Source organism: Panthera onca, chromosome D2, assembly GCF_046562875.1.
Source record: "Panthera onca isolate mPanOnc1 chromosome D2, mPanOnc1 haplotype 2, whole genome shotgun sequence".
In the NCBI taxonomy this organism is placed as follows: Eukaryota; Metazoa; Chordata; class Mammalia; order Carnivora; family Felidae; genus Panthera; species Panthera onca.
Window position 1 is genome coordinate 25,322,917 of NC_138349.1, and position 17,138 is coordinate 25,340,054.

The 17,138-nt window shown below is 39.8% G+C and overlaps 1 protein-coding gene across 3 annotated transcripts in view; it reads right to left on the reverse strand.

Annotated features, from left to right (window-relative positions):
- CFAP58 (cilia and flagella associated protein 58) overlaps nt 1-17,138 on the reverse strand; it is a 113,153-nt gene that overhangs the window by 66,756 nt on the left and 29,259 nt on the right. For all 3 annotated transcript variants that reach the window (XM_060641556.3, XM_060641560.3, XM_060641559.3), the window contains exons 9-11: nt 13,698-13,889; nt 2,987-3,148; nt 2,138-2,284 (exon numbers count right to left, since the gene is read on the reverse strand). In XM_060641556.3, the coding sequence (XP_060497539.3) occupies nt 2,138-2,284; nt 2,987-3,148; nt 13,698-13,889 (501 nt within the window). The remainder of the gene's footprint in view (nt 1-2,137; nt 2,285-2,986; nt 3,149-13,697; nt 13,890-17,138) is intronic.

Below are 17,138 nucleotides of genomic sequence, written 5' to 3' on the forward strand. Positions count from 1 at the left end.
TAGACAAAGCAGGTGGAAGGGATTTGTGCTGGTCTTCTGGACAAGGGTCCTGCTACTCTGGTTCAGGCCAACTTGCCCTAGTGGAGATATGCCTGGAAGGTGTAGGTGGGCGGGGCTTGGCGGAAGCAATTTCGGCCTCTACTAGATGGTGCTGTGTTTCTCTCTGAAGTCTGATACCACTGGTATGCAGGGGGGTGGGTGGAAGATGGCATCATCCCGTCCGCTCCTCCCCTGAGATGGGAACCCACAGCCTCTGCTGTTCAGGAGGAACTCACAGAAAAATGTCCCAGGCTTTTATCAGATCCCTATCCTTAACCTATCTTCCCAGTGCCACAGTTCTGTGTTTTATTTCTGGCCAATGGCTGGGTTTCGAAACACCAAATCTTAAAAGGCCCAGCAAAACTCAGACCACTCCCCTCCTCTGGAAGAGAGACTCACAGCAAGCCCTTCACTGTTCTGTCCCAGAAAAGTAGTCACACAGTGCACACCCAGTCGCTGGAGTCTATTGTGGCACAGAGCAAAAAGCTGGGACCAGGATATCATCCATCTGTGGGCACCACTGTTCCCTGAAGTTGAATTGGCCACTCAACAGCTCCTGGTGGGTCTTTTGTCCTTGGAAAGGCAAAAAAAAAAACCCTCTTCAAAATGTACAGTAGGAAGTGGGGGGCAATCTCTCCCAGTGCAACCCAGGGGATCCCTGCACCACAGAATCTCCCACAAATCCTACACTAATTCAATCCCCACCACTCTTTCTCTCTCTTCCTGACCACTCCCTGCCAAAGGGTTCCCTTCCCTACGCAGCACCACTGCTTTCCTCTCCCCCAATTCACAGCTCCAATCCTTGTTTCTGTCACATTCTCTCCCTCCAATTGTGTAGATTGTTTTCATAATCCTCAGACCGATATCCTAGTTGTTTAAAATGATTTCATGTTGATCTAGCTGTATTCGAGGGACAAGGCAAGCTCAGGGTCCCCTTACTATTCCACCATCTTAAGTCCCTCCTCCTACTCCTTTTGTATCATAATCTAGAGTGGGAAGATCAAGTCTTAGGTAAATATCAATTATCATATCTTTTTGTAAAGGCAGTTTTGTTATATTTTAATCTTTCTCAAACCAAATGTGCCTTGATTTAATATAGTAGTTTTATTTACACGAAGACCCATCATTAAGTTGACAAAACCCATTATGAAATTCAGAGTGTATATTCAATCTATGGCATCTTGGAATCAAGGAAATTTGGCATTAAAGCTACACATTTTCAATATAGAAACTATCTTTGAAAACAAATATGTGCAGAAACCAAGACACCCAGTCTCTCATTTGCTATAGATAGTTCCTGCAAGTGGCTTATAGACATCCATGAGTATTCTGCATATACATTTTCAAATGAAAGTGATACTTTCATACTCTTAGAAGTTCCTTTTTAATTCTTCGGTCAAATGGATTAGAAGGGAAATCTACTGGATTAGATAGGAAAAGGAAAATAGGTTTAGTGAATGTGTATACTAAAACATATTTGGTTCATGGATTTGAAAGGGCATAATTATTTGGTCTGTATTCTTGGGGAAAGTCTTTATGTTATATTGGTAGACATATAATGTTCGAAGTTAGTAGATTTAAAAGGATATGTCTTAGTAGTATATATAAAGACAGAGGTGATGCTCTGGAGGAGTGGCTAATGCTAATGCAGGTAGAAAACTCAGGTGCACATAAAGCAAACAACTATTAGGAGCAGAGGGACAAAGTCTCACCAGCACCACCTTATGGAAGGTCCAGGGAAGAGTTTGGGAGGGTTGGGTATGGGTGTTGGACTGAGGTTATAAATGCAAAGGGATTGTAGCAAGCCTGAAAGCTCCAGGACTTCCTAGGCACTGCTGACCTGCTAGTTTCTCTTCCACTGATGTGATGATAGCAGTATAGGTGAAAGGGGTGCTTATGCATCTCCACTGGCTTCCTCCTCTGCTCTACCTGGGAGCACTATCCATACAGAAGCCTGACCTGAAGGTGTTAGAGTTCACCCTCCTGGTTCCTCGGTTGTTCTCCCTGCACCTTGTTGCCTTCAATGAGCATGGAGCCTGCCTCAAGTGGGCCAAAGAGGTAGTCTATTGGTCCATCACTTTTATTATAAGATCTGTACCTTCAAAGTTTCCTTCTCCTTTTCTATCCGCTGCTGTTCCAGATGTAACTTCACAAGTGCTGACTCTTTGGCTGAGATTTCTTCTTTCAGCTGATCTACCTGATGGGTCATAATCTTTAATTTTCTCTTCATTTCTGTTATTTCATCCTAACAAAATGAAAGGAGAAATGTTTGAAAGTGAATTAAATAGACATCACCCTCTGTATAGAAGTTCAATACATAGTCAAGAGCTTTTAAGGGAGGTTCTCTCAAAACAATGGTCTCTTGGACAATCACCACCAGGTTGTTGTTCTTTGTACCTTGTGCCCATCAACCTGAAAGTACTTTGTAGCATTAACTCTCAAAATATTCTCATGAGATATATACAAAGTATGCATAATGAACAGTTCACACACACATACACGCACAACACATACATACAACACACATACAACAAACATATACACAACACACACATTTTATTCTTCATTTTACAAGGGAAGAATTGGCCCAACAACAAACATTATAACTAAGAGATTACAAAGCAAAGATGTGCAATTAAATGACAACAGAATGCTGCTCCCCTCTCAGCCATGGTAGCTATTAGCAGTTTGAAAAATTAGAAACAAGAGAATGACAATTCTACATAATAATTAAAAGCAGGACCATGATCTTCACATTGTATCAAGTTGTGTCATTTCTATTTCAAATAATCTGATAGTTCTGCACAAACTGATCCTTCTCTCTCAGGTGAATTCCATGAGATTTCTTGCTTGCCTTGTTCTAAATCCTGCCATTAGGATAACAGAAACTGCTTTGAACCCAGGAAGGGGAGGAGTCAAAACATAAAGACAAAAACATATTCTTTACCTGAGCCTCAACTAGATTTTTGCTATACAGATTCCTGTCTGACCTCACCGCTTCATACAGGTTCTGTTGCTGTTTTAATTTAGTTTCTGATTCAGCGATTTTTTTCCTGTAGTCAAAAATCTGCATTTCACGGATTTTTATGTCTTCCATGTTCATGAGAACCTGGGGGAAAAAGAAGTATAGGAAAATGGTTACATAGCCAATCTGTAATTATCAGATCAGGACAAACAGAGATTTTGATCTAAGGGTAGCTGGTAGAAATGTTAGCAATCAGGAAATCTGACTGCAGTTCTGATCAGTGCAGTGCAACACAGAAATTCAGCCCAGCTGATTAGGGGCAAACATACATTTTATCTATACCAGAGTTCTGCTCAAGCATGAAGGCTTTAGCAGTTATTTTGTGATCACAAGAGGAAAAAAATTCTTTCAATTCTGAAAACCTCTCCTGAACACCCACCCACCAAAAAAAGAAAAAGAAAAAGAAAAAGAAAAGGTGCAGGTTTAAACAGATCTTCACATGGAGCACTAAGAAAGATAAGAGATAACTTAGCTGTTTGGCCACACTCACAGCTTTATAAATTTAACCACGAAAAAGAAAAGTGGCCTTTGGACATCGATAGCAATCAAAGCACTGTCTTGCCAATGTCAAACTCGCTCCATCAGGGAAACTCAAAGGATTTCATAAAAATGCATTCTATTGTGCACAAAACACTTCTAGGAAAGATGAGATACAAGATAACTGCCTCTTTTTTGCAACTATGAAAAACCGAGGCACAAAATTCCACCGTGAGCCAATGCTTCTCAACAAGCAATCCATACAATTGAAATTATATAATCATGACTCTCAGCTGCAATGTCCACAGAAATTGATTTTTTAAGGACAAACTTCTTCAAAAATTCCTTCAGAAGAAAAACTTTAGCAAGGAAGACTGAATCAATGGAATGATGGTCTAGACAAAAGCTAGAATATATAAGGGGAAAATTCTTCAGAAGATTTTTACTGCATTTCAGTAGCGTTATTTTAATTAATGGTTATAACTAAAGGAAAGAAACAGCAATGTGACAGAGAATAGAAAGAAGGGCATGCCCATGCAGTAACATGGCCAGAGAAGGTTTCTCTGAAAAGGAGGTATTTTATCTAGAACCTAAAGGTCAAAAAGTACTTACGCCTTTGACACACTCATATTCATTACGACTCAGGTGTGGGTTACTTGTGAGCAACATGTTCCCAAGTCATTGCACTACAGAAGCCTTTTATTCCCCCATGTGGAGTTAGTATTCCAGAAAACACACTCCAAGAAACAATTCTAATGTTTTCCCATCAGAGTTAATGATGCCTAGTGTTTAATATATTTATCCTTTATATCTTTAAATAAACACCTTTCAAAGTTTTCTTAGAAATATTTAAGAAAAGGGGCACCTGGTTGGCTCCGTCAGTTAAGCCTGCAACTCTTGATTTCAGTTCAGGTCAGGATCTCCCAGTTTGTGAGTTCGAGCTCGGCGTTGGGCTCTGCACTGACGGCACGGGGCCTGCTTGGGATTCTCTCTTTCCCTCTCTCTCTGCCTCTCCCCAACTCTCTGTCTCTCTGTCTCTCTCTCAAAATAAATAAATAAACATTTAAAAAATATTTAAGGAAGCATGGAGTTAAATTTTAGTAAAAGCCTTTTCAGCGTATATTATTTTATACTATTTTTTTCTTATTGGTTCTATTTATTTGATATACTTACTAATAAATGTTTCCTTTTATAAGTATTTTAATTTTATGTGTTTATAAGTAGTCCCATGTGCCATAATTTTAAATAAGTGCATCAACGTGAATTTTTTTTTCTTTTACTTATTTACTTGGATCTTCCTTCTCTCTTCTACCCATATCAACCCCTCATTGACACATAAAGTAACCAGGTTAACAATTTAGTATGTGTTCTTCCACATTTTTCTTTGAATTCTACATATATTCAAGTCTTCTAGCATAATAATAATAACAGCCAATATTTCTCAGGTACATTCTATCATTTAATCTTTACAAAAAATCCTATGAGATATGCATTATTAATCACCCTCATTTTACAAGGAAAGAAATTTAAGTAAAAAAAAAAAAAGTAATATCACCCACAGCTCTTCAACTAGTAAATATACAGACACAGGGATTTGTTTGTCTTCCTTTGTCTTGCTTTTTTGGGTTTTGTTTTTATTTTTCAGCAAAATGTAATCTCCTTATACACATTTTGTGCACCTTGCTTTTTAATCTCTCGATAATATTTTGGGGAATCATGTGGAGTAACTCTAATTCATTCTCTTTAAAGGTGGTTTAATGCCCTCCAGTGTGAGTGAGACACTATACACTCAGCGCTTCCCCTCTGAGGGGCCTTAGTTTGGTTTCCACTTTTTTGCTGCTCTGAACCCTGCTGAAATAATCATTTCTGTACATGTGTCCTTATGCTCCTGTGTTTTTACTTCTGTTGGGAAGCATTCCCAGGAGTGAAATATCTGGTTCAAAAGACATATATGTTTTTAACTTTAATACATATTGATAGATTGATTTCCAAAATGGCTGTAACGCTTTCCATTTCCATAGTGCCAGCAACAGTTTTCTTAACAGAAAACTATCCTTGCAGTTTCAGGACAAACCCTCTTTGGTCATACTGGATGATGCTTTTAATGTACTGTTGAATTTGGTTTGCCAGAATTTCATTTAGGATTCTGCATAAGTATTCACAAGTGATCTAAGTCTCTAACTTCCTTTTTCGTTCTATTTCAGTATCAAGGTTTCTGCTAGTTTCGTAAAGTGAACAGAGTACCTTTCTGTTCACTCTTTCATCCACTCACCCATTTATTCATTCACTCAATAAACATGTATTGAGGACTTATCTATGGCAGGCACTGTAAAAGCACTAGTGATGTAAAGAACCAGAAGACACATTCCCTACCCTCAAGTTCACCTCTGCTGAGTGACTCCACCACAAAATGGATAACCAAGGTACAAATATAACCAGGACATGTATAGGGTGTTATGACAGGTTCAAACACTGGAAGGTTAATGGATAGTTTCTAAGAATGGTCCTACATATATTTTCTAAGCAGTTAATATTTGGGATTTAGACAATTTGTGGGAACTACCTCTTCCTTTTTATTCCTCAACCATCCCAACCAAGGACTCACCTCAGACCCCAAGCTCTCTCCTTGGCCTGGAGTCTTTATTCATTATCACTGCAGAAGGCATGGGTTATACATCACTAGAGCAGTGCCAATCAGTATTACCCCAAAAGATACAAAGTGCATGAGCAGCACTTTTTCGAAAGTTATAGAGCCTGAGAACTATTTGATTCTTAAAAGTCTGAAGAAACTCAATTATAAAGTTATTAGGCCCTCTGTGAGTGTTGGAGCTTATTCTCCTTCATTTTTTTTTTTTTTTGGTGGCCATAGCTATTGATTTTTCTATGTTTTCTACTTCTCCTCAAGTCATACCTTGATGTAGGTATGTATTTTTGAGAGAATTGACCATTTCGGCCATTTTTTTAAATTTATGCCACTAGATTTGTACGAAGTATTTTCATATGCTTTTATAGTTTTATTATTATTAATTGCTATCATCCACTCTGTGTGGAAAGAAAGTATCCCAGGGGCGCCTGGGTGGCTCAGTCGGTTAAGGGGCCGACTTCGGCTCAGGTCATGATCTCGCGGTCCGTGAGTTCGAGCCCCGCGTCGGGCTCTGTGCTGATGGCTCAGAGCCTGGAGCCTGCTTCAGATTCTGTGTCTCCCTCTCTCTGACCCTCCCCTGTTCATGCTCTGTCTCTCCCTGTCTCAAAAATAAATAAACGTTAATTAAAAAAAAAAAAAGAAAGTAAGTATCCCAAAGTAAGAATGTATACAGACAGTGGTGAATGGTTTCGATGGTTGGTTGAGGATCTAGAAGGAAATAAATTAGAAAATCTGAGACAAGGAGGTCTGGGGAAAAGGCATGTGGATACATCTGAAATGAATGGAAACCCCATTCCTTCTCCCCTCATTTCTTTGATCCATATCTGCAGAATCTATAGCAGGCAGTGTTTTAAGGTACCACCACAGTAACGAAAATGTGTAAGTTAAAAATAAATGTAAAAACCTAAATAAGATATCCATTAGATCAGTTATTTGTTTGATTTTAAAAAAAGAAAAGGCACTACTTTAGACTAAAATTTAGCCTTTCTATGGACATGATTACCCTCTTTGGGGTCAGTGAAACGAATGGATTGAAAATACTTTGAACAGCATCATCAGCATTCAGAATATCAAGCTGCACATCAGAGAAAAGAAAAAAATCGCTTGTTCAATCACTTTGAGATATAACAAGAATAATCCTTTGCACAGACAGAAGAACACTCCAGAAAAAGGACGCAGCCAAGGGCATTTCTTTTGGAGGCATCGGCTGCCAGGGTCCATCTTTCTGCACAAAACAGTGCACAAAATCACAGTGCACATGCTTCTGGATTGTTAAAGCTGGGAGTAATAAGAACCCATCGTGATACCAAGATCAAAGATATTTTAGTTAAGTGACAATGGAAAAAAAAGGAAAAAGGAAAAGACAATTTACAAAGCAATTTAGTTCTGAGAGTTGGAACTCGATTTTTTTCTATGGAAATCATTCAAACTGATGTCAAATCCTGAAAATTCATAAAATGTGTGGGGTGTTAAGTAGGAGCAAAGCCTTTAGTCAGCAGATTGTCCCCTGTTGAAAATGGCATATCAGAGAATATGGGATGCCAGCTGTGGGACTGGAGTTTAATTAATTGATTACACTTTTAGATACCTCAAACCAACTCATGAGATAAATCCCACACAAATATAGAAAGCTTTGTTACAGCCAGAGACTTGGAGATCCTGGCCCTCATAAGCCTACTTCAGACTAGCCCAGAAAATGCTTACAGTGCACTATGAGGGTACAATTCCAGTTTATAACCTACTACCTTTTCTTTTTCTGTTAAAACAACCTGCCAATAGAAATAAGAGTGAGATAAAAATCAATAATGCATGCTGGAAATCTGCAGCATAGTCAAAACATCATATAGACTAAGGCAGGATAAGAAAGTAGGTCATTGAATTTGGAACCCTTTAACTTACATTTGATGAAATATCAGTATAATAAACTTCTCCAATAAGTTTTTCTGACTCAATGTCAATGGTTTGAATGCTAACAATGCCTTTACCTTCATAATGAAACTAAAAAACTCACTCTCTAAAAAAAAGCAAACAAACCAAAAAAACCAAACAAACAAAAACCCTATGTGGCCAGGCACGTGAGATTTTAAGTCTCCTCTATTTTTCTTGCTTTCTTATTTTATCTTCTACCTTAAATTTAGAGAGGCATATCTATGTGTCTGTTTTTAATAACATATTACATTATGTCATAAAATGAGGGATAGAATAGTATCTACCTCAGATGGCTATTATGAGGATTTAAGTGAGGAGATACATATATTTACACCATCATCTAAGTACCCAGCATATCATAATTTCATCATTTAATAAATAATAGATTTTTGTGACAGGTTAACATTATGTCCTATTCTATAATATTAGTACTTAACAAATTTGATGTTTCTATGGGTCAAATTCTGTTCTGCAGGAAAGCAGTAATCCCTTGTACACTAATTTTATTACAACAGAAAAAGCTTATAATTTGTGTATGTCCGGGGTTCTATCCTATGGAAGATGCTCTTATAAAACTTCAAATTAATATCAAAGAAACAGGAGCTTCATTTCATCATGAAGTACCTATTCAGTCAACAATATTTCTTTGATCAACCTTTGCTTTCCTCATTTACTGCTAAGCCCTTGAAAGCACATTATTATTCATGCCTTGGAACTTTGTGCAGGAGGGTTTTGCGTGAGTGACACTGTTACAGGCAAATAAGCAGAGCATTAAGGGACATGTAGGTAAGCATCCATTGTGAAAGAATGCTTTCTGGCATATAAAATGTCTGGGAGAGGAATGACCAGAAGTTTAATATTTAAAATGAAAAGGGAGGGGTTCTAAAATGAGTTAAGTGCATAATATGCAAGATGGGTCACAGATTTAACTATTAACCAGGAATGGTTTTACCCAGAATTTACAAAAGTTCAGTAAATATGGTGGACCACGACTCACAATGCCATTCCTAGTGCCTCTCGACTTATCTGAATAGTAAAATTTGGGAGTGCAGCAGAGGAGAAACCATGAGGATAAAAAGTGCTGAAACATTGGACTAGGTTATCTTATGGTTCTGCAAATATTCACTCCCTCTCCCTGTCCCCACCACCTTGGTGGGAAGAGTCTATCTCCCCTTGCTGTTGAGATCAGACATGTGACTTGCCACAGCCAATGGGATGTCAAAGGACATTAGGCAAGTAGAGAGCTGTGAATTGTGCTTGTGTGGGTGGGTTTGTCCTTTGCTTTCCTTTCTTTCTCCATGAGAACACCATGCATCCTGAGAATCAGAAACATGTAGAGCAAAACCAGACCCAATTCACAGCCTCAAGCCAAGTACAGGCAAGCCTAGCCTCGATCACCTGACTCCCACTCAACTGCAGATGTGTGCGAAATAAGTGCTTATTTTTGCACTCCAGGGAGATTTGGTGGTTCTGTATTATGCAGCATTATTATGGCAAGTGTTGACTGAGACAGGCACATAAGAAAAGGTTTGGGATTCTGAGCCATCCAATTCTGGCACAGAAAAGGATCCTCTGCCTTGTTTGCAAATGCCAAGTAAAATTAATAAAATGTAATGTAGGCCTTTTAGTATCTAAGATTTCACCTTTTTTTTCTCTAAATGGAAAGAAGCAGAAGGCAAATATCGACACTGTTTTTGCAGCCCAGAAGGCAGAAGAGACCGTGCCATAAGTCACTCATAGCTAAAACTGCCAAGGATAGTTCAGGTAAGATTGTCCATTATGGCAACATGTTTCAAATGAATTTGAAGTGAGGGAAGCCCCATAATGATAAATATGTTATTGAGGGGCGCCTGGGTGGCTCAGTCAGTTAAGCGTCCGACTTCGGCTCAGGTCATGATCTCACAGTCCGTGAGTTCGAGCCCCGCGTCGGGCTCTGTGCTGATGGCTCAGAGCCTGGAGCCTGTTTCAGATTCTGTGTCTCCCTCTCTCTCTGACCCTCCCCCGTTCATGCTCTGTCTCTCTCTGTCTCAAAAATAAATAAACATTAAAAAAAATTTAAAAAAAAATATGTTATTGAAGAAGAATTTAATGTAAGTACCTATAAGTAAGTCTTTGAGTAGTTAATTCAGATATCTAATTATACTTTCCATCCATCTTTCAAAAAATATTTGGTACCTATTTAGAAAATAAGTAATACAAAGAGTTCAAAATCAAATATCAACCCTTCTCCTATGCACAGGGATAAAATTAGGTCAAACCATATAAGTAATTTTGCATTCTGTTTTTGTCAGATTCATATTGTGAACATGTTCCCTATTTTTAAAACTACTTTTCAAACACGTGGTTTTCATGGTACATAATATTGTCTCATATAAATGTAGCAGAATTTATTTCAAAGAATGTTCTTTTGTAAAACTCTTTGCATTTTTATTTTTCCATAGATTGAGTTCTTACAAAAGAAATTGCTGGGTCAAAACTTGGAACAACATACACTCACTCCAGAAATAGATAAAAACATCAGTTTTGTGACATTATCCCCAGCCCCCGATATCAGTCCTCAACTCCCTATCAATAGAATGCATGAAAGGGAGTTTTCTGTTTGTCTGAATGAGTGAGGTATGTGTGTGCGAGTGTGTGTGTGTGTGTAACAGTAAACAAAGAAAGAAATATGGGGAGGAGCATATTTCTTATATGTATTAAGGACACACGGGACCTTAATAAGAAGTCTAGAGATGACTGGAGTTGCCATAGCAACATATATAAGGCTATCAGGGGTTAAGTAAGAGACAGAAAAATTGCAGTTAATAAATAATATTTTAAGAACTGTGCTCAGATGATTTAGTGATATATTATATAAGCTTATGCGATTAAACATCAGAAATTGTGAAAAACAGTTACCAGCAAAACTTGGCACTTTTAGAGGCAAACCATAAGAGATTTCTAAATACAGAGAACAAGCTGAGGGTTGCTGGAGGGGAGTTGGGTGGGGGGATGGGCTAAATGGGTGATGGGCATTAAGGAGGACACTTGGGATGAGCATTGGGTGTTGTATGTAAGTGATGAATCACTAAATTCTGCTCCTGAAACCAATACTATACTATACATTAACTAACTTGGATTTAAGTTAAAGAAAAGAAAGAAAAGAAAAGAGAAAAAATAAACAACAACAAAAAACTTGGTACCCTTACCTTTTACAAGGAAACAGAAAAATATATAATCCAGTATTAAAATCAGTGGCAGCATTCTTTTTATCACTTGCCATGTATCCATCTGTTTAACACACACTTTATTGGTGCCTAGTATTTACCAGCACACTGCAGGTGAAGAAATGAATGAGGTAAAGACCCTATTCTCAAGAGCTCTCTGTAAAGTAAGAAAAACAAATGTGCAAAGAAAATACTCGAGAAGATGATAAGTGCCATTCCAGAGATATCAACAAATCCGTAAAGTAGAGGTCAGGGCAGGCATGACCCCAGAGATGAGCACTTGAGCTGGGTATTGAAGGATGAAGAGGAGTTTTCCATACAGAGAAGGGAAGGAAGGATTTTCCAGGAAGAACAAAGAGCTTGGACTCTGTCTCATAAATCACAGCATACCAATTACTTTGTCTTGCATGCGTTATAGATATGTGTCCAAATACTGACTCACTCTACCAGGGGGGACCAAGGCATCCCTGGGTTAGTCCGCTGCAGCCCTGAGCAGTTTCCCCCTAATTCCCACTAGCTATAGACATATTATTTTCTACATGTGCTAAAGATGCACTGCCCCAGTTGCTGAGAAGTGACAGAGGTTTGTAAGGCTGGGGGTGATACTAAGATCACATCGGAATTTTTAACAGCTAGTTTTGATAGTGTGATGGCAGCCAGGAGTGGAGAGAGATTGATCATCAAGAAGGTGAAGTAGGAAGCTGCGACAGATTATATGTTCAGATATATTTACTGTCTCACCAGACAGTGCCTCTCTCTTAGAAGGATTTATACTCCTATCCAGGGATGTTGGGCTTGGCCACGTGACTAGCTTTGGCCAAGGGAATATGAATGGACAAGCCCTGCGCCCTTCCCTTACCAGCAGAAGCTCTGAGAGCATCACAAGGTTCACTATTACTCTGTTTTCCCTCTGTACGAGGCCAGCCTGAAGTGAAGATGGCATGAAACAGGGCTGCAGCTGACCCTCAAAGACCATTGATTTGAGCAAAAGATAAATCTTTGTTGCTATAAACCACTGAAATTTGAGGGTTATTTGTTATAGCTTAAGCTGACGGATGCAGAGCCTAATGGGCCAGCCCAGGCTGGAGAATACGAGTTCCTGAACTGACAGCTGGTCGTCTCCGAGTCAGGAAATCATTCAATGGCGCTTGTAAGATGATTAAGTCAGAAGAGAAATGCTGTATACCAACGGCTCCCAGTCAGGGGTATGAGAATCACCGGGGGGATCTTTTACAAGGAAGACACGTCCAGCCAGGGCTTGACAGAGCATATGCATTTGTGTTCCTCCAAACTTACATTCTACAAACATCTGCTAGGCATTTATTTAGTCTAAGCGGGAAGAAGCTGATTTCCTAACAGTAATGCTTGTTTCCCACTTACTTAATGTTTATAATTCAAATGTTGGCTGTCCTCCTTGTCATCTTCTCTGAGATCCCACTCCAGAAAAAACACAAAACAAATGTAAACATTCAAGCGCACTGGTAAACACTGTAGAATGCACTGAAGATCTCATTGAGGAGATGATAAAGAGGGCTTATGCTACAGAGTAGAGAACACTTTTCGAGGCAGCCGGGGGTGGTTGGGAACCTCATTAAATGAGTCTTTTCTCCCAAACTCTCTTCTCTCAGCCTCATACTTAAAACTTTCCCCCATTCCCCAACCCCACCTCCTGACACCATGAAACCCCCTCGTGAAGCCCCCTGCTCTATGTAGCTGTGAATGCACTGAAGGTGGATAGTCTGACCAGTCATGCTTAATGCTGGCAATGTGCTAAGACAACTGGTTAAAGTAGAATCCAAATCCCCGAAGTCATTCTTCAAGATACTGCCTTGAGCATTCTCTCTCCTCAGCAGCTTACAAGAGGTAGAGATGTGGGACTTAGCTACGCACCCTGTGAATTTCTGCCACAGGTGAGGTTTCAGGTTCCCCACACTTGTGTGAACGTTTGCCTGGTGCCAGTAGTTACTCACGTCTTAATCTGAGGTTATTTAATTGGATACCTTGCTCCTAACTACTAGCTGCAATCCTCGGTCTGAAGGGACAAGGGTTTCAGGGCCAGACGTGGGGGGTGTGAACAAAGGGTGCAGAGATAACGATGCCAAGAGCTCCCCCCCATCCCATCCCACCCCCACGCATCCAGCTCTGGGAAGCTGCACGGCACGACAACAGGTGAAGGGGACCCCTAAGCACTGGCCTTGTCCATTTCACAGTTTGGCCCAGATCAGCTCTGGGACAGCTTTTACTCTGCTGACGTCATTTCTCTTAAATTCTCATGCAAACCACAAGCGCACATCTGAATAAATCCTCTTTGCTACAGTGTGTGACGATCAGAAAGAAGGTGCTTGTGCTCCATCCACATCGTCAAGGAGTGACTTACCTTTTGGGTAAGGTCACTGGCTTCATTGATGTACCGATCTCGCTCCTTTTCCAGCTGAAAGATGATCTTTCTCTGCTTCTGAGCCTCATCCTTGTAGTTCTGGATTTCTTCTTCCAGGTTCCTCTTGGATTGTTCATGGAGCTTTACCAGGTCTATCTGTTTCTGGGTCGCATGGATTGCCTTAAGCATGTTCTAAAAATAAAGACAAGAGAGCAGTCACGTTACTCAAAATGTATGTGCGGCGAGGGCGGGGGGGGGGGGTAAATTTACCCTGTTTCACCCCTAAAATAATTAGATACATTGTTTTTTGGGTGAATAAAAATAATCATATTCTCTACATCTTATTTAGAGATTATGTTAATTTTGCACAAGACACACACATACGTAAGTGCACTAAGTGACCACAACATCCAAGGGAAATGAGTACTTTCTTTTTTTTTTTTTTTGAAAAAAATAGTCTGTATTTTAAAATACAACAAATATATTATGGTATCATCATAAAATGTATATGTATGTGACAGCATATGCAAAAATAATTTTTTAAGGGAGATTTTCTTTTTCTTTTTTTTTCTTTTTTTTTTCCAATATATGAAATTTATTGTCAAATTGGTTTCCATACAACACCCAGTGCTCATCCCAAAAGGTGCCCTCCTCAATACCTATCACCCACCTTCCCCTCCCTCCCACCCCCCATCAACCCTCAGTTTGTTCTCAGTTTTTAAGAGTCTCTTATGCTTTGGCTCTCTTCCACTCTAACCTCTTTTTTTTTTTTTCCTTCCCCTCCCCCATGGGTTTCTGTTACGTTTCTCAGGATCCACATAAGAGTGAAACCATATGGTATCTGTCTTTCTCTGTATGGCTTATTTCACTTAGCATAACACTCTCCAGTTCCATCCACATTCCTGCAAAGGGCCATATTTCATTCTTTCTCATTGCCACGTAGTACTCCATTGTGTATATAAACCACAATTTCTTTATTCATTCATCTGTTGATGGACATTTAGGCTCTTTCCATAATTTGGCTATTGTTAAGAGTGCTGCTATAAACATTGGGGTACAAGTGCCCCTATGCATCAGTACTCCCGTATCCCTTGGGTAAATTCCTAGCAGTGCTATTGCTGGGTCATAGGGTAGGTCTATTTTTAATTTTTTGAGGAACCTCCACACTGTTTTCCAGACTGGCTGCACCAATTTGCATTCCCACCAACAGTGCAAGAGGGTTCCCGTTTCTCCACATCCTCTCCAGCATCTATAGTCTCCTGATTTGTTCATTTTGGCCACTCTGACTGGCGTGAGGTGATATCTGAGTGTGGTTTTGATTTGTATTTCCCTGATGAGGAGCGACGTTGAACATCTTTTCATGTGCCTGTTGGCCATCCGGATGTCTTCTTTAGAGAAGTGTCTATTCATGTTTTCTGCCCATTTCTTCACTGGGTTATTTGTTTTTCGGGTGTGGAGTTTGGTGAGCTCTTTATAGATTTTGGATACTAGCCCTTTGTCCGATATGTCATTTGCAAATATCTTTTCCCATTCCGTTGGTTGCCTTTTAGTTTTGTTGGTTGTTTCCTTTGCTGTGCAGAAGCTTTTTGTCTTCATAAGGTCCCAGTAGTTCATTTTTGCTTTTAATTCCCTTGCCTTTGGGGATGTGTCAAGTAAGAAATTGCTACGGCTGAGGTCAGAGAGGTCTTTTCCTGCTTTCTCCTCTAGGGTTGGAAATGAGTACTTTCTTGCTCCCATTTTAAGCATAGGAAACTAAGACTCAGAAGTTAAGCTGCTTGCCTATAGGTTCATACAACAGGATTGGGGCAGAGCCAGGATTTGAGTCCAGGGCTGGCTGACCCCAAAGATAACCTCAATCCCAGCTCTACTCTTGTTCTTGTGAGCTTAGAACATTTAAACCTAATCACATAACAGGGCTTTGACTACACAGTAAAATAAAACCAGCTCATTCAAAATGCAAATATCTAGAATTAACATATGAGCCAACAATTTCACTCCTGGGTATGCACCCAAAAGAACTGAATACAGGTGTCCAACCAAGAATTTGTACATGAATGTTCACAGCAGCACTAGTCACAAAAACCAAAAGGTGGAAACAACCCAAATGTCCATCATCTAATAAACAGGTCATCAAAATGTGGTATATCCACACAGTGGAATATTATTCATCCATAAAAAGGAATGAAGTCCTGCAGTGCCTGGGTGGCTCAGTCGGTTAAGCGTCCGACTTCCACTCAGGTCATGATCTCACGGTTTGTGATTTCCAGTCCCACTTCGGGCTTTGTGCTGACAGCTCAGAGCCTGGAGCCTGCTTTGGATTCTGTGACTCCTCCTCTTTCTGCCCCTCCCATGCTCATGGTCTGTCTCTCTCTGTCTCTCAATAATAAATAAACGTTAAAAAAAATTTTTTTAATGCTACAGCACAGTTTCAGCCTGAAAACATCATTCTGAGTGAAAGACGCCAGACATAAAGTCATGTATAATATGAGTCCAGCTACATAAATATCCAGAGTAGTCAAATCCATAGAAGAAAAAAGTAGACTAGTAGTTTTCAGGGGTGGGGGAAACAACTGTTTTACAGGTGTAGGGGTTCCTTTGGGAGTGATGAGAATGTTCTGGAACTAGATAGTGGTGATGGTTGCACAAACTGTGAATGTACTAAATGTCACTAATGGTAAATATTGTCTTATGTGTATTTTACTACAATAAAATAACTAACCCAGTTTCTTAAGAAAATGCAGATGCCTGTGTCTCAGATCCAGAGATTCTGATTCTGGGATGGGATGCAGCTGCCGATATTTTTTTTTTAAGCTGCACTAGTGATTTCTGATGCTGAAGCAGAAAGTCCTTGGATTGGCTGCCTGAGAAGCCAGAGTGTTCCCTGAAAACATGGAGGCAACAACAGTGTCACCCTGACAGCCGCACTCATGCAAGAGGGTTCACTTCTCTGGCCATAGCTGAAGGGATCAGGGATTTTTGAAATAGGGCCTTTAGCTTTTTGAAGGTCAATATAGGATGTAAACTGGGAGCTGTTGATGATAGCCTTTTTTTTTTCCCAAACAGACTGGGAAACAGGGAGGCAATCTTCTGTGAAAGAGAGAAACGAAAGCAAAAACTCAGCAGGAAATCCAGTGGTGGTGAGACAGGGCTTTCGTGTATCCCAAGATGTCAGGTCAGGTTCCCATCAGTTCCACCTGGATCCTTGGGTTCCACGAGGCACCTGGTGGCCCCTTCCCAAATCTCCTACCAATACAGACTTGCAGCCAGGGGTCTGAAAACCACGGAATATAAAGACAGTAAACCTTGGCTGGGTGATGATGCAGAAAATAGAAAAGGTCAACTTTATTTTCAAGTATTGAATTAAACTTTCACTCCAGAAAAGACAAAGCCACTTTAACATGACACTGAAAGAGCCAAAATATATTAACATTGCTGCCTGTC